This window comes from Moschus berezovskii, chromosome 11, assembly GCF_049115385.1.
Source record: "Moschus berezovskii isolate FMDL1 chromosome 11, NW_MosBer_1.0, whole genome shotgun sequence".
Lineage (NCBI taxonomy): Eukaryota > Metazoa > Chordata > Mammalia > Artiodactyla > Moschidae > Moschus > Moschus berezovskii.
In genome coordinates, this window is record NC_142470.1 from 23913255 (window position 1) to 23939363 (window position 26109).

Sequence of the window (26109 nt, forward strand, 5' to 3'; positions counted from 1 at the left end):
TATTTTCAATTGTTCCAAGCTTCTGGAAAAGGTAGTTTTAGACAGGCCTTTACTAAAATGACTGGCAAGGATAAAATTACTAATCTCCAACAAGGGACCTGCTATAAAATACATATTGTGGCAGAAAGCAAATTATCAGGCAGTAACCCTGATCCCTTATACGACAGGTGAAAATGGCTCGCTCCAGGTGACCAAAATGACTTAGGTGTAACAATTTCTCTTTTCCTTTTATTTATTCAGGAAAGCCATAGAGAGTCAACACGCAATACTGAAAATTACAATTCACTCCTATTATTTTAAAGGTTTTGCTGAAATGAACAATATATATTTTTGCTCTATAGGCTATATAGAAATCTTGCACCTCATCAAAATTGGGTCAATGAGATTTCAAATTAATTTCCAAGAACAGGTAAACAAGTCAGTAAGACAATATAGCATAATTTAAACAGCACTAAAATATCTTAAAATGCCAAATCTGGGTTATTCTCTAGAATCAGTTTAAGACAGTTATAATATGCTTTAAAATGTTTTCTCAAAGGAGAAACACTAACAGCACAAAGTTGTTAAAATATCAAAGCCTAATACAAATGTGTTAAAATATAACAGAAACAATTTAATATGTCAAGCTGTTATGATAGAACTCACACAAAAGTGAGTTCAAGTGTAATAATATATTTAACGCCAATTTTTCAGTCAGAATCAGAAAATACCAGGAAATAATGCTACATACACTTAAAACCTACTTTAAGCATACTAATGACAGTTAAGATTTGGGGCCCCATATGCACATAGATTATTTTCTCCTGAAACTGAATTTCCAGTTTTGCTTTAGATACAAGGGGGAAGTTACTGGCAGTTGCGCATGGTCGGAGACTGTAATCATTAATATAAACTTTACCCCCATTAAGCACATAAAAATCTGAAGTTCAAATACAAAACTATTCATTTCTCAACAGCCTATGTTCATTTCTCAACAGTGCTCTTTTGTTAAAACCACCTTGAATTAAAATACAGCCAATTTCATAAAACAGAGACCTATTTTATAACTCTCATTTTATCAACAGGTTATGCTTTGCGATTGTCAGAGCAGAGCAACCCGAGAAATATCCTACACAATTTGGATCTGGCTTATTTGATAGGAAAATTCAAATGGGTACACTCCTTTACTGTATCTCATTAAAAATGGGTTACCTGGATCATTTTTCCATGCAAAGCATGAGGAATTCGGTGATAATACACATACCTTCCAAAATAAGGATTAAATCCTCCCGGGTTACAATCCTAGACAACTAGCCAATCTTAACTACCCTTTGTACGCCAAATACTAAAATACGTACTAGGGGAGCTGAAGATGAACATGATCTAATAATGCCTGCCTATAGGCTAATGACCAAGAGGAAGAAATACACATAGAAACACGCGAGTCACTACATTTGAAAGAAAGGCTACAAAAGAGATGAGCTATATCAAAGGGCAAAGGAAGGCATCTTAGAGGACATGGTTAGTGAGCTGAATCCTACAAGTTATCATCAATTTTCAAACTTAAAAAAGAGGAACATATTCCACGTAGGCAAAGGGAATAATGTGCAGAGTCACAGAAGCAGAGAACAGCATGGTGGGCGGAGGGACTCAGGACAGATCAGACACCACTGAAGCCCAGGGGACACAGTAGAGTGTCAGAGGCGAGAAATGCACAGGGTGGCAGGAATCCCCAGTGGCTTTCTATGACAGGGTAAGAAATATGGGTACTTTCTGACTGTAGACAGGGAATGAGCAGCTCATTTTAAGAAGAGTGTAATGAAAAGGTCTGTTTAAGAATACTCTTTAGGAGACATGGAAGGAGCAGAACAAGTTTGGAGGATTATTGCAACTTAGCAGAGAGGAAGACAGGGCAGATTTGAGACACTTTTCTCAGGTACATGAAGCAATTTTTCACAAGTCACAGTGTTAGTAGCTTAGTCGTGCCCAACTCTTTGCGACCCCATGGACTGCAGCCCACCAGGCTCCTCTGTCCATGGGATCTTCCAGACAGGAATATTGAAGTGGGTTGCCATTTCCTTCTCCAGGGGATCTTCCCAACCCAGGGTTCGAACCCGGGTCTCCTGCACTGCAGGCAGATTCTTTACCATCTGAGCTACAAGGGAAGTCCGACTACGATGAAGTCGTTTTTGGTGACCACCAAAACTATGGAACAGAGGCTTGTACTTGACGTACAATTGTACTTGATGTACAATTCGGAGTTTTCCAGCTGAGAATTAACCCACTAAATAGATGTGTGGCGATGAACAAAGAAGACAGAAATTTAGATATGAAAGTGCTCAAACCCTAAAGCATTACTCAATTACCAGCTATTTGTCAATAATTCAGTCCTGTTACTTAGAGTGAAGTTTCTGGTCATCATCTTTGTGTTTGATCAACAAAATCTAACAACCAAAATTTAAAACTTAAAAGGAAATACTAAAATTTGTCAAGTTACCTCATAGCAAGCGTCAGAATCTAGACATGTGTAAACACTCTGCTGCATAGTTAACATGTCCTGCAGCAACACTCTCCAGTGAGACTCACTGACAGGAGGCTGCCTGGGAGGAGAAAAAGAAAAAAGAAAACTGCTGTTACCAACTGACCCAAAGGAAAAAAGTTGGTACCACCATTCTACATGCCACATAGCTCCTGGATGATCAACAGAAGTATATTTCATTTGAATTTCCAGGGAAAAAAGCTTGGATTAAAGACAGAGGGAAAAGGTGGGCAATGACACAACATCAGACATGCTGGCAGAGCGACCTCAGTCACAGGCGGCCTAGACACAAAACTGGAATAGCATTCTCTGACTATGGCAAAGGTATACAAGCTGTGAGTTTCTATGGTGAAATAAAACACACGGCCTATGATAAAGCAGCTGCAATACAGCAGAAAAAGCACTCGGAGACAGGAGAATGAATTTCAAAATTCCATCTTCATCACTTTGCAATTGCCAGCAGGGGATGTCCCTAACTTCGACCACACGTGCAGACGGATAAGGCCACAGAGGCCACACATGGCTTGAGTCTTGAGGAGGGAAGCGCAGCTGGTCAGCAGGGCAGCCTCAGGGTTTCCTCTCAGTGGGAGTCTCGGCAGAGTCCAGGGAGTCTGCAACGTGTTGTGGGGGTTCCTTCCACCCAGGTGCCAGCCCAGGTGGGACAAGACAGAGCCCTGTAAGGCAGCTGCAGTTCCTATCTGGCTTACAAAGACACTTCATTCCCCACACAAGTTGGTATCTATTTCAACAATACAGCCACAGTGTTCAGGGTCTCCTCAAATATAAGCCAGTGACCACACATGGGAAAGTTCAAAATAGCAAGTCCCTATCAGGTTCCCCAGTTTATCGACAGTTTCGTCTGGTGAGAAGCAATTTACCAATTGGGGCTCGAGCAGTGAGGCCTACACAATCTAGTTGTTCAAATACCATGTCATGTTAGCTTCCATAGTCACAGAGTTAGATATCTGATGGCTCAGATTCTTCTGCAGCAGCAGAAAAGGTTTTGTTAATAATACCCCAGGGACTCACATACTAGCTCTGTGATTGCAAGTATTTAATACTCCTGAATTTCAGTTTTCTAACTTAAAGTCCATCTCAGACAATGATAAGGAATGGAAGAGATTAACGTGGATAAAACAGACAACTGAAGCAAGGTTTTTCCTAAGTGTAAAAACAGGCTCAATTGCCTGTATGGAACTGAATAAACTTACTAATTTCTTTGAACTTCAGATCCCTTTTTTGTATATTATGAGGATTAACTTAAACTAGAATGTATGAAAATACACGCCTCATATTTTTCTGGTACAACAGAGCATTCAACAAATGTGAATGAATGAATGTGAGAGTTACAAACACATTGCTTTTCTGGTGTCACATACACCATCATAAATATCGCCTGGTAGGAAGGCGAATGTGCTGTAATTCTCTCCACCTCTCTTCAAAGTTCATCTTTGTTGAATATCTATGAGTTTGTAATCACCATTTATGTTTATTTTATAGTGTTGAAGTTCTATATAATCATGAACCTCATTGCTTGAAAAGGGCAGGTTTTGTTTTCTATTTGTCAAATACCAACTGGATGTTTCTTTTCCACGCATTGTTTTCTTTCTTATGCATTACAAACAAAACTTGCTTCTAGCATTTTATATTTGTTACACAAAATGAACAATTATTTCTATCCCATATGCAATAAAGCTTAAGAGAACACATTCTTTTCCAGCATAAAAATACATTAAAAAAGTTGACATATTTGCAAGTCTTCAAGGATAATCCCTGAAGTGCTTCCCTTAGTTAGACGTTGGTATGTGAACTCTTTGGGTGGACTTCAAAAAATTAAAAGGCTCTTTCAAATTTGGCTTGCAGGCAAAAAAGGAGCAAAATGTTTGAAAAACTGAGTGTCCATCTTGCACAAGCTTCATAAAACCCGACCTGGGCACTGTCTAGTTGAAGTCAAGTTCTCATGCCCAGCTGTTCTTCTGGAAACCAGCAACGTGGGACAGATGGTATTAATGCTTGCTCACACATGGCTAGCTGTAAGTACAGGTTCTAATTAAAACAAATTATAAGACACTATTTCCAACGGTCTTTTCAGAATACATGCAGTAAATAAGAACCAAGAGTAGAACTTGGGGACACTATAACAAGAGGTTTGAAAATTGACGAGAGATACCTGAATACAAACATGATGTATTAGTTACCACTTTGGAATGAAGGCATGTGCTGTTTTCCAGAGAGAAAATAGTACAGCTGGAGAAGGAAACGGCAACCCACTCCAGTATTCTTGCCTGGAGAATCCCACGGACTGAGAAGCCTGGTAGGCTACAATCCATGGGGTCGCAAAGAGTCGGACACGACTGAGCGACGGAACAGAATGGTTCAAGATGGTAAAGCCTCATCGGCGACACAGTCAGTGAAACCTGCCACCATTTAGAATGTGCGTAAGAAAATTCCATAGCTGCCGAAGGTCAAGCCACGGTAGCATACATGAAATAATTAAGAGTCATTTCAAGTTGACTACCTTGAAGAAAGAGGCCATGTTCTCTTACATATTCTCAGTAAGTAGAATGCCATAAGTAGAAATTAACTTCAAAGACTTCAAAAGCACTTGAGAAATTCAATGGAAAGACAGCTGGAAATCTAGCAGCAGCACCAATGCTTTTTTATTGAAGAGTGGGTTCTAGAGGTAGAGCCAACATGGTGGGAAATACTGACCAACTGTTTACAGCTGGAAAGAAATCTTAAGACTTAAATTGTCAGAATCTTCTAAATTATTCATTTAAAAATTGAGAGATGGCCAGTGATATTTAAGATTCCAAATTACATGTATGGTGACTATAACACTTCTCCTGGATAAGCTGTTTGATTTCAAGGGAAATTTAAGGCACATAAATCAATAACTATAATAAACTGTCCAAAAAGAGATGAGAAAGTTTTAAGACTTCCTATAAATTTACAATAATTTTCAGACTTACTAAAAATCTATAACAATTAACATAGTATGGTTATTAGAAGATAGACAAATAGATCAAGGGATCAAAATAAAGAATTCCAAAATAGGCCCCCATTACATGGACGATTGATAGTCAACAAAGATGCAAAAGCAATTCAGTACAGAAAGGATAGTTTTTTCAACAAATGATGCTGGAATATTTAGGTACTAAAAAAAAAATCTATATCGTGAATGATAAACAAAATGAACTCTAAAAATGGGACATAATCTGACTGCAAAAGGAAAAACTAAAAATTTTACTACAAATGGCAGGAGGAAATCTTCGTGGCAAAAGTTTCATAATATGACATCAAAAACACAATCAACAAAGAAAAATCTGATAAACTGGATCTTATCAAAATGCATAAAATATGCACATCAAAAGACAGGTATGAGAATGAAAAGATAAGACAGGAGAAAATCTCGGCAAAAGCGTATATCTAAAAGAGAACTCATATCCTGAGTATGTAAGAAAACTCAAAATCAGTAAAGAAACAAAAGCTCAGTTTTAAAATGATCTAAGAAGATACACTAGTGGCAAATAATCACATAAATAGATGCTCAATGTTATTATTCTTTGGAGAAAACATTAAAACCAAAATTAGATACCACAACATATTCAGTTCAGTTGCTCAGTCGTGACCAACTTTTTGCGACCCCATGAATCACAGCACGCCAGGCCTCCCTGTCCATCACCAACTCCCAGAGTTCATTCAAACTCATGTCCATCGAGTCGGTGATGCCATCCAGCCATTTCATGCTCTGTCGTCCCCTTCTCCTCCCGCCCCCAATCCTTCCCAGCATCAGAGTCTTTTCCAGTGAGTCAACTCGTCGCATGAGGTGGCCAAAGTATTGGAGTTTCAGCTTTAGCATCAGTCCTTCCAATGAACACCCAGGATTGATCTCCTTTAGAATGGACTGGTGGGATCTCCTTGCAGTCCAAAGGACTCTCAAGAGTCTTCTCCAACACCACAGTTCAAAAGCATCAATTCTTCGGCGATCAGCTTTCTTCACAGTCCAACTCTCACATCCATACATGACCACGGGAAAAACCATAGCCTTGACTAGACGAACCTTTGTTGGCAAAGTAATGTCTCTGCTTTTTAATATACTATCAAGGTTGGTCATAACTTTCCTTCCAAGGAGTAAGCGTCTTTTAATTTCATGGCTGCAATCAGCATCCACAGTGATTTTGGAGCCCAAAAAAAATAAAGTCTGACACTGTTTCCACTGTTTTCCCATCTATTTCCCATGAAGTGATGGGACCAGATGCCATGATCTTCATTTTCTGAAAGTTGAGCTGCAAGCCAACCTTTTCACTCTCCTCTTTCACTTTCATCAAGAGGCTTTTTAGTTCCTCTTCACTTTCTGCCATGAGGGTGGTGTCATCTGCATATCTGAGGTTATTGATATTTCTCCCAGCAATCTTGATTCCAGCTTGTGCTTCTTCCAGCCCAGCGTTCCTCATGATGTACTCTGCAGAAAATTAGAGACTCCAAGGGAACATTTCATGCAAAGATGGGCTCGATAAAGGATAGAAATGGTATGGACCTAACAGAAGCAGAAGATATTAAGAAGAGGTGGCAAAAATACACAGAAGAACTGTACAAAAAAGATCTTCACGACCAAGATAATCACAATAACGTGATCTCTGACCGAGAGCCAGACATCTTGGAATGTGAAGTCAAGTGGGCCTTAGAAAGCATCACTACGAACAAAGCTAGTGGAGGTGATGGAATTCCAGTTGAGCTATTTCAAATCTTGAAAGATGAGGCTGTGAAAGTGGTGCACTCAATATGCCAACAAATTTGGAAAACTCAGCAGTGGCCACAGGACTGGAAAAGGTCAGTCTTCATTCCAATCCCAAAGAAAGGCAATGCCAAAGAATGCTCAAACGCTAGTAAAGTCATGCTCAAAATTCTCCAAGCCAGGTTTCAGCAATATGTGAACCATGAATTCCCAGATGTTCAAGCAGGTTTTAGAAAAAGCAGAGGAACCAGAGGTCAAATTGCTAACATCCACTGGATCATGGAGAAAGCAAGAGAGTTCCAGAAAACCATCTATTTCTGCTTCATTGACTATGCCAAAGCCTTTGTGTGGATCACAATAAACTGTGAAAAATTCTGAAAGAGATGGGAATACCAGACCACCTGACCTGCCTCTTGAGAAACCTGTATGCAGGTCAGGAAGCAACAGTCAGAACTGTACATGGAACAACAGACTGGTTCCAGATAGGAAAAGGAGTACGTCAAGGTTGTATATTGTCACCCTGCTTATTAATACTTATTAAAAAAAAAAGAATGACCAAACCAAGTATTGACGAGGATGGACTTCTCCTAAAAGACTGATTAAAAAAAAAAAATAGTACAAATGCTTTGGAAGACAGTTTTTCCAAAAGTTAATCATCCATCTATTGATATATCCTGTCATTCAACTCTCATGGATTTATCCAAAGGAAATGAAAGCACATGTCCATACAGACACTTGTGCATGAGTATTCATAGCAGCTATATTTGTACAAGCTAAAACTCAAAATAAACCAAATGTCCATCAACAAGTAGAAAAGATTCACAAATTGGAGTATATCCATCAGTGGAATAGTAGTCAGCCAATAAAATGGAATAAACTACTGATCCATGATACAACATGGATGAATCACAAAATAATCATGCTGACTGAAAGAAGCCAGACAAAAAGCACACTGTTATGACTCCATTTCCATCAAATTCTAGGAAATGCAAAATAAGATACAGAGACAGAAAACAGATCAGTGATAGCCTGGGCAGGGGATGGGGGTGTAATGGGGAGAAGCAGGAGGAGGAATGGGATTATAAATGAGCAAAAGAAAGCTTTCAGGGGTGATGGTTAGGTACATTATTTTGATGAGGTGAAGGCTTCACGGGTACATACGTGTATCAAAACTTATCAGCTTCTATACTTTATATGTGCAATTTATTATTGGTCAATTATAGCCCAATGAAGTCAGAAGAAGAAAAAAATCAAAACACAGTACTTGTTTCTAATCATGCACAATTATCAATTAATTGTGTTTATTACTCACTTTCGACCGGTGTGCCTAGTCAATCTAACCATCAGCTTACGTGCCTCTTCTGAGCTAGACTGTGTATTTTTAACATAGGAAATTGGTTTTTCAAGTCCATGTTTCTCCAGGATCTCTGACACACTGTAAGTAAAAAGGAACTTTTAAATATGTTTTGCTATCAAAGGAAACAGCTCTAAGAATCTCAAACATACAAGTAGCACTTAGGTTTTACTTAAAACAAAAATAAAAATGTAGCACAAAGAATGACCCAATTTTTCACGTTATATTAATTCTTAGCCAAAGAAAAGCTAATAACTATATACCAAATTTTACTTCCCCTACTGACTTTTATTACAATATTCTTGGTATAAGTTAACATTTTTTAAAACCCTGGCATATCCTTATCTCACAATCTTTTTCACAATTTTGCTATACTCTAAAAGCATCAAGTCAGCAAAATAAGGCAAATCTATCATTGCAATACCCAGCTTTAACTCTTAACAACCCTAGTGAGTATTTTGTTATAAGCAAGGCTGCTAGAAAAGCAATAAGCAAAGGATTTTAGAGTTGGAAAACCACAGAAATACCATAAGGCTCAATCTTCCTCAGGAATCCATTTTATAAACAAACAAATAAGATTCCTGTTCTTATATGGATCTTCTTAGGATATCTTATTCCATAATTATCAGCACTGTATAAACACCGTGTTGTTCTCACCAAATCTCACATTTATGAATTAGAGGTCAGATAAAAATTCAGTAACTCTTCATAAAGGTAAGTTTAATGGGTCATGTCACCTGACATTATATACACTAAACATTTATCAAATATTAATGGCTATGAGGTAAAGCTGGAACAGGAATGAAAGGCTTTCCTTTTAAAAGGTTAGGAAATTAAGGTGAAAGTGAAAAACTTGTGAATCATCCAGAAACCTACAGGGTGCTACTGTTTGCCTGAGGTACTGAGAGCATACTTTGACTATGAACACAATTCACGGTTACATCCAGGAACACGTGGTCAAATAACTAATGTTTATCATGCAGTAATAATTCTTTATGAAATACATTATGTTTATTATACTTCATCTCTTTGGAAAAGCTCCTTCCCACTTCATTAGGGAAATAAAGGAAACCATGTAAATTTGTAAGGAATGAATCTATATTGACTTAACAAATTAAGTTTTGTTCAAACTATGCTCAATTTTTTAGAGAGGCTGCGGGGAGGAGAGAGACATCAAATTAATAGATTCCCAATACTTATATTTTACATACTAACACTATCAAGTGATGTTATTATTTATAATTTCCACAATTATATATTGGAAGAACAAAGTTTATTATTCCTAAAATTTAATTTTAATGTAAATATTTAAAACTTACATACAAGCACATTATATACAAATATAAAAATGAACACTAGTAAAAAATATTACACTTTCTGAATAGCAACTTGGAAATTTTGAGTCTCCAAAAGAGCTTAATATTTCATTTTCACGGTAAAGAATATTGCTAGCTACTACTATAATCCAAATATTCAATTAAATGTAGAATACCCCCAGAAAAGGAAACTAAGGGGCAAAATAAACACTGTTGGCTGGCAGAAGTAGTAATTGCTGAAGGAACTAATATTTCTTATTTACCTACTAACTGTGAGGTACTTTAAAAGCTTAGAATGAAAGTGAAAGTCACTCAGTCGTGTCCGACTCTCTGCAACCCCATGGACTGGAACTCTCTAGGCCAGAGTACTGGAGTGGGTAGCCTTTCCCTTCTCCAGGAGATCTTCCCAACTCAGGGATCGAACCCAGGTCTCCTGGATTCTTTACCACCCTAGCCACAAGGGAAGCCCTTAATATAATATTAATTTCACATCTCATGAGATAGGTATTATAGGTGAAATATCAATAACCTCAGAGATGCAGATGAGACCACCCTTATGGCAGACAGTGAAGAGGAACTAAAAAGCCTCTTGATGAAAGGGAAAGAGGAGAGTGAAAAAGTTGGCTTGAAGCTCAACATTCAGAAAACTAAGATCATGGCATCTGGTCCCATCACTTCATGGGAAATAGATGGGGAAGCAGTGGAAATAGTGTCAGACTTTATTTTTTGGGGCTCCAAAATCACTGTGGATGCTGATTGCAGCCATGAAATTAAAAGACGCTTACTCCTTGGAAGGAAGGTTAGGACCAACCTAGATAGCATATTAAAAAGCAGAGATATTACTTTGCCAACAAAGGTCCGTCTAGTCAAGGCTATGGTTCTTCCCGTGGTCATGAATGGATGTGAGTTGGACTGTGAAGAAAGCTGAGCGCCGAAGAATTGATGCTTTTGAACTGTGGTGTTGGAGAAGACTCTTGAGAGTCCCTTGGATTGCAAGGAGATCCAACCAGTCCATTCTAAAGGAGATCAATCCTGGGTGTTCATTGGAAGGACTAATGCTAAAGCTGAAACTCCAATACTTTGGCTACCTCATGCGACGAGTTGACTCACTGGAAAAGACTCTGATGCTGGGAGGGATTAGGGGCGGGAGGAGAAGGGGACGACAGAGGATGAGATGGCTGGATGGCATCACCGACTCGATGGACATGAGTCTGAGTGAACTCCGGGAGCTGGTGATGGACAGGGAGGCCTGGCGTGCTGTGATTCATGGGGTCGCAAAGAGTTGGACATGACTGAGTGACTGAACTGAACTGAACAGCTAAGAAAACCACAGGCTCAAAGATCACACTGCTAGTAAGTGACAACACCTAGATTTGAACACACTTCTACTAGTCTTCAAAGTTCATATTTCCACTATCGTAGCATTCTGCTGAGATAAGCGAGTATTAGATTCATTCACTCCTAGGAGAATCAAACAAATATGAAGTCAAAGTAGAAATGACCACCAGGCACATTTAATGTAACATTTCTTGGACAGATGTCTTTAAGCAGCATAGAACCAGACTGCCAGTTTTCTCACCTGAGAATGCGCTCCAGTTGGTCTACCATGTCATGAAGCGCTGCGGTGACCTCTGTTTTCTGACTGAAGGATAAAGAAAAAAAGAATTAAAATTAGGTGTTAGTAGTAGCGTTTCACCTAAAATACAAAGTTCAAGTTTAAAAAAAAATTAAAACAGAAAAACTGATGTTTCCCTTGGACGTTAATACATAAAAGTGGTATCACACTGTCCAGGTAAAATGTCAGTCTCATCACCTACACTCATTCAGCATCTTTCCTAACTCAAAAGAGATTAAGACAAAAAAATACTAGAACAGAACAATATTTTCTATTAAAGATTAGTGAGACATGGGCAACTATTTTCCTAAAGACTTTTAGTTCAGTTCTGATGAAAGCAAAAAAGAATTATAAATCAACTATAGTCTTTCTTTAAAGAAGTGAGAAAGAATAAAGCTATCATTTATTTCTGTTTTTTTTTTAACAATAAAATAGATTAGGAGCCATGGGCCTGCACAGTGGCTTTGTCCTGGTCCTGTGACTCATAGAACATGTCCATTAGGATTCTATATACCCAAGGGTCTTTTACATCTCATCATTCACACTGCCTCCATTGTAATATTTTAAAGTGAAGGAGAAGTACATAGTCATCATATAGATAATTCCTACCAGGGAGTTGAGATAACAAGCAAACTCAGGAAAAATTTAGATGGGAGACTAAGAGAAACATTACCATGAAAAAGATCATAATCTAATAAGAACATGGCTGGTAGGGTAGATTTAGTACAGCACAAGACACATGCAAGTGAAAGGAATATGGCAGAAGAGTCAAGCAACTGCTCTTAAAGCCCCCAGCCACCCTCTGCAACTCTGTGTCCCAACCTTGGAGCGACAACTCTCAACTGTACCCGACACACTCTGATGCCTTCCAACCAATGATCTGATAAGAAAACCAAGAAAAAACCTCATCTGGACTTGGAAAATTAAAAGTGACCTTCCTTGAACACCAAAACCTCCCTATTTTTAAAACTATCAATTTGTCCTATGTGGCAATTATTTTATGCAATTTACAAAGATTATACTATCTTTTTAAACCAAGTTTTCAGCCTTGGACTGGAATGATAAATTAGGGTATATTCCACTTAAAGTCCTTCAAAAACAAAAGATCATTTGTCAGAGTTAACTTCAATTAACACACTCATTCAGAAACAATATTCTTAAATTATCATTTTGCAGCTCCGCAATGTTTGTCATTGATTTTCAGAATACAATCTTCTTCCTTTGTGAATGACATTCATGAACATAATGACTAAAGAATTTTTTCATCCAGGTGGAAAGTGCAGTCTAGGTAAGACACACAAGAATCTAATATCCTAAATAGTGAATAAATATATGGTTAACCATTTGGTAAATAAAACCATTTAATCACTGAAAATAAACAACTAATCACTAAGAGAATGTAAACTGACAAACTTGGCACGAGGAGCAAAAAGAACCACAGTAAATATTCTGAAGGCCTATGCTTTGATACTAGCTTCATTTATAATTGAAATTAGAAAATTACAATAATGAAATACAATCATTAAGAAATAAATGGAACAACAGAAGAGTATCATGCTTTTTATGTCTGTTTACCAAAAAAAAATTTTTTTAAGTCTGTTAGATCAGAAACCATTAATCTGAAGCTGGAAAAAAGCTTTTGGCCACATTCACACACACACACAAAAGGCATTTCTTAGCCTACACACTCTCTGAAAACAAATATACTCATCCCCTCATTATAGTGAAACTGAAAGTTGCTCAGTCGTGTTCAACTCTTTGTGACCCCATGGACTATACAGTCCACAGAATTCTCCAGGCCAGAATACTGGAGTGGGTAGCCTTTCCCTTCTCCAGGGGATCTTCCCAACCCAGGGATCGAACCCAGGTCTCCCACATTGTGGGTGGATTCTATTATTTTTTTATTGAAGGATAATTGTTTTACAGAATTTTGCTGTTTTCTGTCAAACCTCAACATGAATCAGTCATAGGGATACATGTATCCCCTCCCTTTGGAATCTCCCTCCCATCTCCCTCCCCATCCGACCCCTCTAGGTTCATACAGAGCCCCTGTTTGAGTTTCCTAAGCAATACAGCCAATTCCTGTTGGCTATCTATTTTACATACCATAATATAAGTTTCCATGTAAGTTTCCATGTTACTCTTTCCACACATCTCACCCTCTCCTCCCCTCCCCTCTCCCTATGTCCATAAGTCTATTCTCTATGTTTCTCCACTGCTGCCCTATAAATAAATTCTTCAGAACCATTTTTCTAGATTCCAAATATGTGTTAGAATATGACATTCATCTTTCTCTTTTTGACTCACTCCACTCTGTATAATAGGTTCTAGGTTCATCCACCTCATCAGAAATGACTCAAGTGTGTTCCTTTCTATGTCTGAGTGATATTTCATTATGTATATGTACCACAACTTCTTTATCCATTCATGATGTGTCAGTGGGCATCTAGGTTGCTTCCACGTTCCAGCCAGCTGAGCCACAAGGGAAGCCCCCTCATTATAATGTCTACATTAAAAAAAAAAAAAAGTTCTCTGAATATCATCATTCAGTTGATACGATGACTAAATCCAATCCTCAAAGTAGGCAAATTACTGGTTATAAGTTGATAGATAAGCTCTCATTGATATTCATGCCTCTTTGACCTGATTGAAGAACAAAGTCTAATATGTTTACTTTTATTGCACATGTCAGTTGAAAGTCAATGATTGTACCCACATGATTCAAGGACAACCAATGGGGCATCAAGCAGGCAGAGGGACCATCATGTCATTCCTGAAGATCATGTAAAAAGAATCTCCCCAACACTTCTGCCCTATGGGGTGCTTGTTAGGAAAGGGTTCTGCATCTCTTGACACCCTTTGAGAAGAGCACTTTGACTTGAGACACTCTGACATCCACTGGGATGAGGTTTTTAAATGATGGGTAATGATATTGTGCTAAAAAATTGTTAAGACAATCCACATTACCAGCCCTGTGCTGCCTACTGAACCCCATGGTTCCCAGAGGTAGACCTGCTGCTCTTCACCAAAGATGTGAAGGAGTCTGTGGTCCCATCTGTACAGTTTTCGGTAATAAACAGATGCTGAGTTCCCCCCTGTGATAACACCTTTTCTTTCTATATGCTGCTGCTGCTGCTAAGTCACTTCAGTCGTGTCTGACTCTGTGTGACCCCAAAGATGGCAGCCCACCAGGCTCCCACGTCCCTGGGATTCTCCAGGCAAGAACACTGGAGTGGGTTGCCATTTCCTTCTCCAATTCTTTCTATATGAAGATTCCCTAAACCTGGACTGAGGAAGGGAAGTATTAACCACTAGTACAGTCTCCATTTAGCTTTACCAGGAGCAAGGCTATTTGCCTTGATTCCTTCTTGGGGTCAGCACTTCAACTCTTAATGAAAAGAGATCAACAATCAGGATCTACAAACCACCCAACATTTCTGTAACACAATAGACAGAATATAAGATTACCCTACCCTCCAGAAATCAAGACTAAAACAAGACTGACAATCTAGCTCCTCACAAATAAGGCAATTTCCTATGGACCCCTATAATGAAAAGCCTTCAGCTTGTTACAAGGCATACAATCAAATATTATCCAATAAGAGAGGAATTATTACTTATTAGATATAAATTGATGGTCAAGAATCATTAGACATGGAGGAAAGGACCTCACAGTAAAAGCAGAGATGCAAACAAACAAAATATGAAAAATCAAAGATCATGGTGGGGTAAGAGTAATGCAGGGTGTATAGATGGGGTCTATGCATCTGTGAAAAAAGAGTAAGATATTATTTTGTTTTAAAGTGAATAAGGAAAACTTCTTGGAATTTAAGAAAGCCAAGACAAATTTTAAAATTCAAAATATGGATTAGAAGATAAAATTGCAGAAATCTCCCAGACCATATAGCAAAAGATCAAAATGTATGGAAATAATAACAAAAAAGGCAGTAAATAAATTTTAAATGTGCAAAAATGAAAAAAAGAAGGGCATGCAAATAAACTAATCAAAGAAACATAACAGGAAAAAATAGAAGAAAGAATAGTCTGAAGGACATGAGTTTCCAGGCTGGAACACACTATGTAATGATAAACCTAGAGTCACAATAAAACACATCCTTATGATATTTCAGAACATTAGAGACGATGGGTAGGTACTGAAGGAGTCTAAAAACAGGAGAAAAAAAGCTATATAATGGCCTTGGACTTCTCACCAACAATGATGCCTCCAAAACTCATAAGCAAAAGGATCACTGACCCAGATTTCCATGCAAGCCAAGACTTCCAAGTGTAAGGATGCAAACTATGATATTTTTCTGACATGGAACAGTCTTAAAATAAGAATACCTCTATGTGATACTTGACAAGAAGCTATTCAAGACTGTTCTATAAAAGTGAGGGAATAAGTAAAATTAAAGAAAGGAGAAGATAATAACCCCAAAAATGCAACATAACAACAGAGGAGAGATGACCAATGTACCGCAGAGTAAATAATTAATCCATATCAGAGGAAGAGAAAAGACAATTCTAAGACGTTTCTCTAAAGTAAGAGAGAGTGTGAAAACAGAAAGAAAAGATTACTAGGTATTTTTGACCTTGAAAAGGAGGTTTACATTTCTGTTAGAAGAGTGAGGGAAATAAATGGAAACAATGATAAGGAAACTATTCAACCCAAGAAAAAAATGCATAAAAAGGAAATACAATCATAACTAGCTCTGTGTAAACAGTATATACATAATCACAATGATAAAAAAAAAAACCTCTTTAACTACACTGAGAAAATGGTTAGGAGAAGTAGGTATGGGGGCAGGGTAGGCTTCCATAAAACAAACTCAATAATCATCTGAAGTTGGAAAATCAGCAAACAATATGAGTATATTTTAAAGGACACAGACAAAGTTGTGAAAAAAAAAAAAACAAACATAATCTGTAATGAAGACAGGTATCCAAGGATGGAGAAGGAGAGAGGCCCACACTTGCTTGTCTATTACAAGTCTCCCAGTACCCTCATTTTAACTAGTACATAACATTATTTTATGGCTAAAGATTAGAAGGGGATTATGTTCCTTTGGACACCTTAATTTCAGAATAGCTCCCCCACACCCCCACCAATCTGTTTTTATTCATGACACGGACTTTTCAAACTGAAGACAACCTGACCTCTAGAATATCTCAGTCTGTATTTATCTGGTTTTCTCTTCAAGGTGTTATTTAACTTGTTCTCCTATTCCCTATATTTACTGTAACTAGAAGTCCAGCTTAAAGTACTGATTAGATTCAGGGTAAATAATTTTACTTCATACTGCTTCTCACGAGGAGGGACATACTGCTAGGGTATCTGACTCTAAGTGATGCCATTTCTGATAACTTGATCAAACGTGACAACAGTCAGACTTGAACTTTATAAAATTAAATTTCCCTTATGAAATTACGAAAAAAGTTAAAAATATCTGCTAAAGGTGACACTTTGTTCCATTCCGTTCAGTCGCTCAGTCGTGTCCGACTCCTTGCGACCCGTGGACTGTAGCCTACCAGGCTTCTCCATCCATGGGATTCTCCAGGCAAGAATACTGGAGTGGGTTACCATTTCCTTCTCCAGGGGATCTTCCCAACCCAGGGAACGAACCCGGGTCTCCCGCACTGGAGGCAGATGCTTTAACCTCTGAGCCACCAGGGATGATTATTCCTTCCCCATCAATTTTTCACGTGATTTCAGTACTATTAAAGATGACACCAGACTTTCTGCTTTATGGCAAAAAGTGAAGAACTATAGAGCCTCTTGATGAAAGTGAAAGAGAAGAGTGAAAAAGTTGGCTTACAACTCAACACTCAGAAAACAAAGATCATGGCATCCAATCCCACCATTTCATGGCAAATAGATGGGGAAATAATGGAAACAGTGAGAAACTTATTTTGGGCTCCAAAATCACTGCAGATAGTGACTGCAGCCACGAAATTAAAAGACTTTTACTCCTTGGAAGAAAAGCTGTGATCAACCTAGACAGCATATTAAAAAGCAGAGACGTTACTTTACCAACAAAGGTCCATCTAGTCAAAGCTATGGTTTTTCCAGTGGTCATGTATGGATGTGAGAGTTGGACTATAAAGAAAGCTGAGCACCAAAGAATTGATGCTTTTGAACTGTGGTGTTAGAGAAGACTCTTGAGAGTCCCTTGGACTGCAAGGAGATCCAACCAGTCAATCCTATAGGAAATCAGTCCTGAATATTCATTGGAAGGACTGATGCTGAAGCTGAAGCACCAATACTTTGTCCACCTGATGCGAAGAACCGACTCACTGGAAAAGACCCTGATGCTGGGAAAGACTGAAGGCAGGACGAGAAGGGAACAACAGAGGAAGAGATGGTTGGATGACATCACCGTCGCAAGGAACATGAGTTTGAGTAGGCTCCAGGAGTTGGTGATGGACAGGGAAGCCTGACAGGCGGCAGTCCATAGGGTCACAAAGAGTCAGACACGACTGAGTGACTGAACTGAACTAGAGATTACATGAAACAATTATTTCACAATGGGGTGCAAAATCAGTGACTGTTATCATTCATCACACACACACACACACACAAACTCAAATAGGAAAAGAAAAGACAGCAAAAAAGAAAGAGATGGGAGAAAAAGAAACAGAGCATGAGGAGGACTTCTTGTCTAAATAGCTGATTCTGCAAATGAGGAAACTGATGACCACAGAAGTGACTCAGCTGTCATCACAAAGGCATAGAGACAGGCCCACTAATCTTTCATTTAGTGCTTTTCCGTGTGCTTTTATTAACTTCTCTAGATATGAAATTTATAACATATACTACATTTTAAAAGTATACTTAAAGGAATGATTGTTGTGTGACTTTCAAAGAGAAAATATAAATCCAATTTGCATACTCCAGGAGTTGGTGATGGACAGGGAGGCCAGGCGTGCTGTGATTCATGGGGTCGCAAAGAGTCGGACATGACTGAGCGACTGAACTGAACTGAAATGATCCAAAAGAATGCTATGTAAATTTCTACTTAAACATAAGCCCAGTTAAAAATTATGTATATTCATTCCTCAAAAAATTAAAAATAGCACTACCATATGATCTAGCAATTCTACTTCTGGTTATATATCTGAATAAAACCAATCACTGTATCAAAGAGATATTTGTACCCCGTGTTCATTGTGGCATTTTTTACAATTTCCAAAATACTGAAACAATCTAAGTACCCATCAAAGGATAAAGGGAAAGAATAAAGAAAATATGATATACACACACATGATAGAATACTATTCAGCCATAAAAAAGAAGGAAGTCACCCATTTATGCCAACACGGAAGGACCTTGAGGGCTTTATGCAAAGTGAAATATGTTGGACAAAGAAAAACAAACACTGTATGATCCCCCTTATAGGAGGTATCATACAAAAAAACACAACCAAAACAGAGGTCAGATTTGTGGTTACCACAAAGGGAACTGAATAAAGGCGGTCAAAAGGTACAAACTCTCAGTTATAAGATAAATAAGTACTGGGGATGTAATATGATGACTATAGTTAACACTGAAGTATGTTGTATTGGAAAGTTGCTAACAGTTCAGTTCAGTTCAGTCACTCAGTCGTGTCCGACTCTCCGCGACCCCATGAATCACAGCACTCCAGGCCTCCCTGTCCATCACCAACTCCCGGAGTTCACTCAAACTCATGTCCACAGAGTCGGTGATGCCATCCAGCCATCTCATTCTCTGTCATTCCCTTCTCCTCCCATCCCCAACCTTTCCTAGCATCAGAGTCTTTTCCAGTGAGTCAACTCGTTGCATGAGATGGCCAAAGTATTGCAGTTTCAGCTTTAGCATCAGTCCTTCCAATGAACACCCAGGATTGAGCTCCTTTAGAATGGACTGGTGGGATCTCCTTGCAGTCCAAGGGACTCTCAAGAGTCTTCTCCAGCACCACAGTTCAAAAGCATCAATTCTTCGGCGATCAGCTTTCTTCACAGTCCAACTCTCACATCCATACATGACCACGGGAAAAACCATAGCCTTGACTAGACAGACCTTGGTTGGCAAAGTAATGTCTCTGCTTTTTAATATACTATCAAGGTTGGTCATAACTTTCCTTCCAAGGAGTAAGCATCTGAAGTGATTTTGGAGCCCAAAAAAATAAAGTCTGACACTGTTTCCGCTGTTTTTCCATCTATTTCCCATGAAGTGATGGGACCAGATGCCATGATCTTTGTTTTCTGAATGTTGAGCTTCAAGCCAATCTTTTTACTCTCCTCTTTCACCTTCATCAAGAGGCTTTTTAGTTCCTCTTCACTTTCTGCCATAAGGGTGGTGTCATTTGCATATCTGAGGTTATTGATATTTCTCCCAGCAATCTTGATTCCAGCTTGTGCTTCTTCCAGACCAGCGTTCCTCGTGATGTACTCTGCATATAAGTTAAATAAGCAAGGTGACAATATACAACCTTGACGTATTCCTTTTCCTATATGGAACCAGTCTGTTGTTCCATGTACAGTTCTGACTGTTGCTTCCTGACCTGCATACAGGTTTCTCAAGAGGCAGGTCAATATGCCAGCAAATTTGGAAAACTCAGCAGTGGCCACAGGACTGGAAAAGGTCAGTCTTCATTCCAATCCCAAAGAAAGGCAATGCCAATGAATGTTCAAACTACCGCACAATTGCACTCATCTCACACACTAGTAAAGTTGCTAACAGAGTAAATCCTAAAAGTTCTCATCATGAGGAAAAAGCTTTTATTTTAAATGTGGTAATCATTTCACAACATATGTAAGTCATAATGCTTAAATCTTAAACTTACATGGTGCTGAATGCTAATTATATCTCAATAAAGATTTAAGATGTAAAGAAAATGAGTTATGTATATCCACACATTATTACTTAAAAGTTTTATTCAGGGCAAGGGCCAAGAACAAACAATTCATAGAAGAAATACAGCTAGCCCAAAACTATGGGAAAAGATTAAATAGAAACACAATTTAAAACAAAGACACATTATTGTCTATCCACTTAAAGTGTTTCTTGTTGTGGTGATAGTGATATTGTTTATCTTCTAAAGGATAATTATCAAGGTTGACAAAATTATAGTGACTTCTCATAGACTATTAGAAAAGTGTTTATCTTGAGGCAACAGGTTTGCACATGATGTCATTTTCTTCTTTATTTATTTTATACTCCCCAAATTCTCTATAAGGAACATTCAGAGAGGCAACATTTTCATTTTAACCGTTAGAGTAAAAAGACACAACCACAAAAAGGGCCCACTGTGGATGCTTACCCATATCCTCTTTGTGGTAGGCATTCTAACATGTCATAGCAAAGAGCAAGCTGGTCATTTCGTTCACAGCTATAGATGCATTCTAGTGCTACTGCCATTAGTTGGTCCTGATCAGGAATGATTTTTTGCTGCAACTAGAGAAATAAAGCATGTTGTGTGAAATGTCAATAGATTTACATTCAGCTTTGCCATATACCAGTACCACTGTCAATAGAATATTAAATAGTGCAATTAATCAGCTGCAGAAACAAATCTTGGCTTTTTTTAGCTTACAGACTTTTGGGGTCTTTAATAACTCTAAATGAAATTGCATTTTAATTACAGAATCAGCGAGAAAAGACAATTTGTACCGATAAGCCTTGCATCTGCTGAAAACAGATTCTTCAATTTATGACCCATTCAAGATAAAGTAAACAGAGGAAACATAGTGAATTAAAAAGGCAATTCATTAAAAACAACATTTCTAACCCTAAAGCCAAATTTTATGTTTCAATTTTAAAAAATACAAAAAATTCCTTAACTAATATTCAGAGATGTTCAAACCTGCTATTTTTCAGTATGCATTAAGTATTAGTCATTTAACTCAACAGTATTGACATTTTATTCAAAAGAAGTCACATTATAATGCGGTAATATTTATATCCCGAAACATACTCCATATTTCTAATGCAGAAAGATGGTCACTTTCCCAATGCAAGCCACAAAGGGCAAGGGCCATTCTTATTTTCTGGGATACAGAAGTAACAGATTTGTGCCTTGTTTTGTATTTCAGGCAGATTCTTTACCATCTGAGCCACAAGGGAAGCCCTTTCTCATCTGTAAAACTGGGATATTAACATCTTCCTAATAGCACTGTGTGAGAATTAAATAAATTAATACAAGTAAAATGCTTATATTATTGCCTCCAAAACAGAAGTCTGAAAAGTATTTTCTTAGAGCCCTTTACAACAACAAAATAAGATGATTTCCATAATAAAGATCTACTGCTTTTCAACATTTTAGTAGAAACTCACAAAAAAAAAAAAAAAAAACAGCAAAGTGATGAAGAGAAGCTGCCACAAAAGGGTATTTTCTCAGTAGAAAAATCACATCAACAGATGAATAGAAGAAAAGGATGGAAAGAAGAAACAATGAGGTTACCAGGGAAGTAAAGTTTTCTAAAGTAGTTGGGCTACAGGATTTATATATATATATACTGCTTCAAGGTATTACAAAATAGATCATTAATTTGACATCAACATTTGACAAAGAGTAGGTTACCTAAGGTTGCAAAGTGACAAACTGGTGAAATAGGGGCAACGCAGGGCACAATAAAAGCATCAGTAAAAATTAACGAAAGCAGCTAACTTTTCTTATTGTGTGCCTGTGCTATGCTTAGTCGTTCAGTCATGTCTGACTCTTTGCGACCCCATGGAGGTAGCCCGCGAGGCTCCTCTGTCCATGGAATTCTCTAGGTCAGAATACAGGAGTGGGTTGCCATGCCCTCCTCCAAATAATCTTCCCAACCCACGGACTGAAACCCAGGTCTCCCGCATTGTGGGCAGATTCTTTATCATCTGAGCCACCAGGGAAGCACTACTGTGTGCCAGGTAATGTTTCTAAGTGCCTTATGTGCATTAATTCACAAATCCTCAAAACAATCCTGTAAAGTCAGTACTGGTGTTATTCCTATTTTACATAAAGGGAACTGTAAAAAATTTGCATGACGTAATATACCATAAACAAAGTCAAAAGATAACCTACCAAATAGGTGAAATATTCACACCAGAAGCCACAGAAAAATAACTAATTACACTAATACACATGAATTTCTAAAAGTTAAGGCACAAAGAGACAAAAATCCAAGTGAAAATTAGAAAAAAGACTGAGCAACAGAAAAAAGGTAGGAATGGACAATTCACAAAAATGACAATGCCTGTCAAGCACAAGAAAAAATTATCAAGTTCACACATATTCAGAGAAGTACAAATTAAAACACTGAAATGACGTTTTTCACCCATCGTGGTGGCAAAAAATTTTTTAATATGACGACATATTCTGTCTGCAATGTTGTGGAGAAAGAGCCATGCTCATACATTGCTGGTGGAAATGTAAATCGGAACAACCTACCTGAAAAGAAATGCAGTAATACCAACACAACCCAGCCCTTAGAGCCCAGGATCTCCTTGTTGGAATATACCCTGAAGATATATATATGCCAACAACACAAAATAAATATGGACATTGTAGCTTGGTTTGTAATTATAAAATACTGCAAATAGCACAAAAAACTAGTGGGACTGAGTAACTGAGTTTTCCGTTTTAATTTACATAACCATACATGGCTAGTGGCTACCATACGGAACAGCACAGTCCCAGAGGCACTTTTCAACTTCCTAAGGAGTGTGAGTCCAAGGCCAGCAGGAAACTGCAGCTGAGAGTTTACAACGTTAAACAGACAATCTCCTGTGCCCCCACTGCTGGGATATAGTCTCGGATGTTCAAGGAGAAAGGCCAACAAGTATCCAGTGCTTCTACTCTGGACCCCAAAGGATCACACCCTATGAGTACTGGAGAACTGGAAATATGGCAGTCTTTTTGAAACCTGAAATAGCTCAATCCCCATATGAGAAAGGTGGGCACAGCAAAACAAGAGTGGAAATTACTTGTACATAACACTGATTTTCCATCAGAATCATTGGATAAATGACAACAGGATCTTGACTGATAGGAAGGTTTTATAATGAAAAGAAGAGAAAGTGTTACTCACTTAGTTGTGCTTGACTCTTTGTGACCCCATGGCCTATAGCCCGCCAGGCTCCCCTGTCCATGGGATTCTCCAGGCAAGAATACTGGAGAGGGGTGCCATGCTCTCCTCCAGGTGATCTTCCCATCCCAGGGACTGTACCCAGGTCTCCTGCATTGCAGACGGATTCTTTACTGTCTGAGTCACTGGGGAAGCTCGAAGTGATGGAAAGGGGCTTAATTATCCCAAGCAAAGGAAACATCCTCAGAGAACATAAAAAGGCATGAAAGAACCTGACAGAGTGAAAAGGTGAGCAGTGTGAGTATACAAGTGCCTTCAAGGAGGGATATGAGGCTGAAAAGGCAGACTAAAAGTAGACCCCAAAGAACTTTCTACACCATGTACCACAGCCCAACATTTGCCCTGCAGACAATGGCAGGTCACCAGAGACTGTGCATAGATCATGACATGATCAAATTTGCATTGCAGAAAGACAGCACCGATAGAAACAGAGACAGCAGTTTGGAAAGGAAGAGCCCCAGCAACTACCATTGTTCTCTGCTTTGATGTTGACAAATTTCAACAAAAACAAATAGCTATATGTTTTATTCAAAAGGCAGATGCTAAATTGCCAAGTAAAAACAACAAAAAGCTGACTATATACAAAGGATTTACAAGACTCTGTAAAGAAGAAGGATCACAAACAAGATTACTGGAAAGAATTTAAAGTCATTTCTTTCTTCCTCATAAAACATTCATATTCAATCCATCCTGCTTCTTACATAGCATTCTGCAGTCATAAGCAACCCACCCTTGGCTCACAGTAAACCACCCCAAACCGAAAATCAGAATACTAAGTGGAAGGTGCTTATGAGAAGACGGGAAACTTTAAATAGTCAATAAACAGAGACATTTCTGACAAACCACCCTTCCAGAAACCAAAAACTGTGTGAGCTTAAGTAAGCAATGCTTTCCTTTCTGTCTTTATTACACTGGTCTATGACCATACACCTTAGAGGACTTCAGATTGCTAACAAAGGCAGTACAAGAAGAACATCCAATTAGAATTTAGGACTGGAGGAGGCCCTCAAGGGCTTCTGCTCAAACCACAACCTGAGGCTTTAACTCTCACTACAAAGTTAGTGTCTCAAAGGACTATGCCATTCTGCTTGAGTCCCTCCAATGGAAAGGGAGCCACTAATCCCTTGAAACAGCATATTTTATTCATGGCTAAATTAAGAGGTTATTTATATGCAAAAGTATGCCTCAGTTTAAGAAAACAACTTAATACCAGTGAATCTGAACAAGTATGTGAACCCTATAGAAAGATAGATACACAGATAGACAGACAGGTAGATCAGTCTTAAGCAAACGTAAGAGTTATTTAGAATAATCAAAAGATCTTCTTATGAGATCCTAAAGAACTTAATAAATATTTTGAAGGTCTTCAAGGGAAGAAATCTTTTCTTCTTCTATTGGTATTACAGTAAAGCACAATGGTTAAGAACATAGCTGGGAAATTAGAAAATTTATGTTCAAACCTAAGTTCCTCTCCTTACCTTGACCTTGGGAAACTGCCTAACCACTCTATATCATGATTTTCTTTCCCTGTAATATTAATATAATAAACATATCTACCTCCTAGGATTTTTATAAAGATTAAATAAGTTAATACTTGAAAAGTGCCTGCCTATGGTAAGAATTCATTATCTTTCAACTATTAAGACTTTTTGGTACTGCCTTTTCCACAATGTAGTAGAAAGTCAATACACTTCAAGTATATCAATCAAGATAAACATCATTTGATGAACTTTCAAAATATTTTTGGACTCAATTTACAAAACACTTTTAAAGAATAAAATGACAACCACTTCTGATTTGAAGAGAAATTACTTGCAAAGCCAAGTATTATAAATTTTGTAAATAAAACATAATTCTTAAGGGGAAAATGTACAGAGATTCTGAAGACGTTTCTACTTACATCAGGCTTGGAATGCTGAAATACCTTCAGGGGTAACTTTAAGTCCCCTTTTGCTAGAGTTACTAAATATTCCTTTAGCAGCTCATTAGCCACTCCAGGAGACTGCTTCTCACAGCGATGAAGAAAGGGAACCATCCACTGGTAGGCACTCATCACATACTTGTCCTCAGAACACTGAAAATGCATTTCACCAAAACACACACACATTAAGTTAAATATTAACACCTGGTAGTAACAGACAAGTCATAAAGATCAAAGATAACCAGACCCACAAACAATGAAAGTCAACACTTTCTCAAACAGACACTCCAGTTCATGCCTCATAAGGACCCAAGAGGCAGCAGGAGAATCACCTGCTGCCTGGGGCTGGCAGAGCCAACAGTAAGAGCACTGAAGCCCATCTCCTTAGTGCCATGAACACATTAGAAGGCCCTCACAGCCTCAGCCCAGCATAATGACAGATTTAGAAACATGATTGCTAGAATGACAGCTAATTTAAATATGCCTGGCTGCGGGGGGAAGGGGGACAGTCATTTATAGATAAGCATGAATGAAGGGCAAAGAAGGTACAAAGCCAGCCA

At 38.2% G+C, this 26109-nt stretch overlaps 1 protein-coding gene across 2 annotated transcripts in view; it reads right to left on the reverse strand.

Moving 5' to 3' along the window:
* NBAS (NBAS subunit of NRZ tethering complex) overlaps window positions 1-26109 on the reverse strand; it is a 339714-nt gene that overhangs the window by 173705 nt on the left and 139900 nt on the right. For both annotated transcript variants that reach the window (XM_055400475.2, XM_088841199.1), the window contains exons 25-29: window positions 25529-25702; window positions 20823-20956; window positions 11506-11568; window positions 8569-8691; window positions 2477-2579 (exon numbers count right to left, since the gene is read on the reverse strand). In XM_055400475.2, the coding sequence (XP_055256450.2) occupies window positions 2477-2579; window positions 8569-8691; window positions 11506-11568; window positions 20823-20956; window positions 25529-25702 (597 nt within the window). The remainder of the gene's footprint in view (window positions 1-2476; window positions 2580-8568; window positions 8692-11505; window positions 11569-20822; window positions 20957-25528; window positions 25703-26109) is intronic.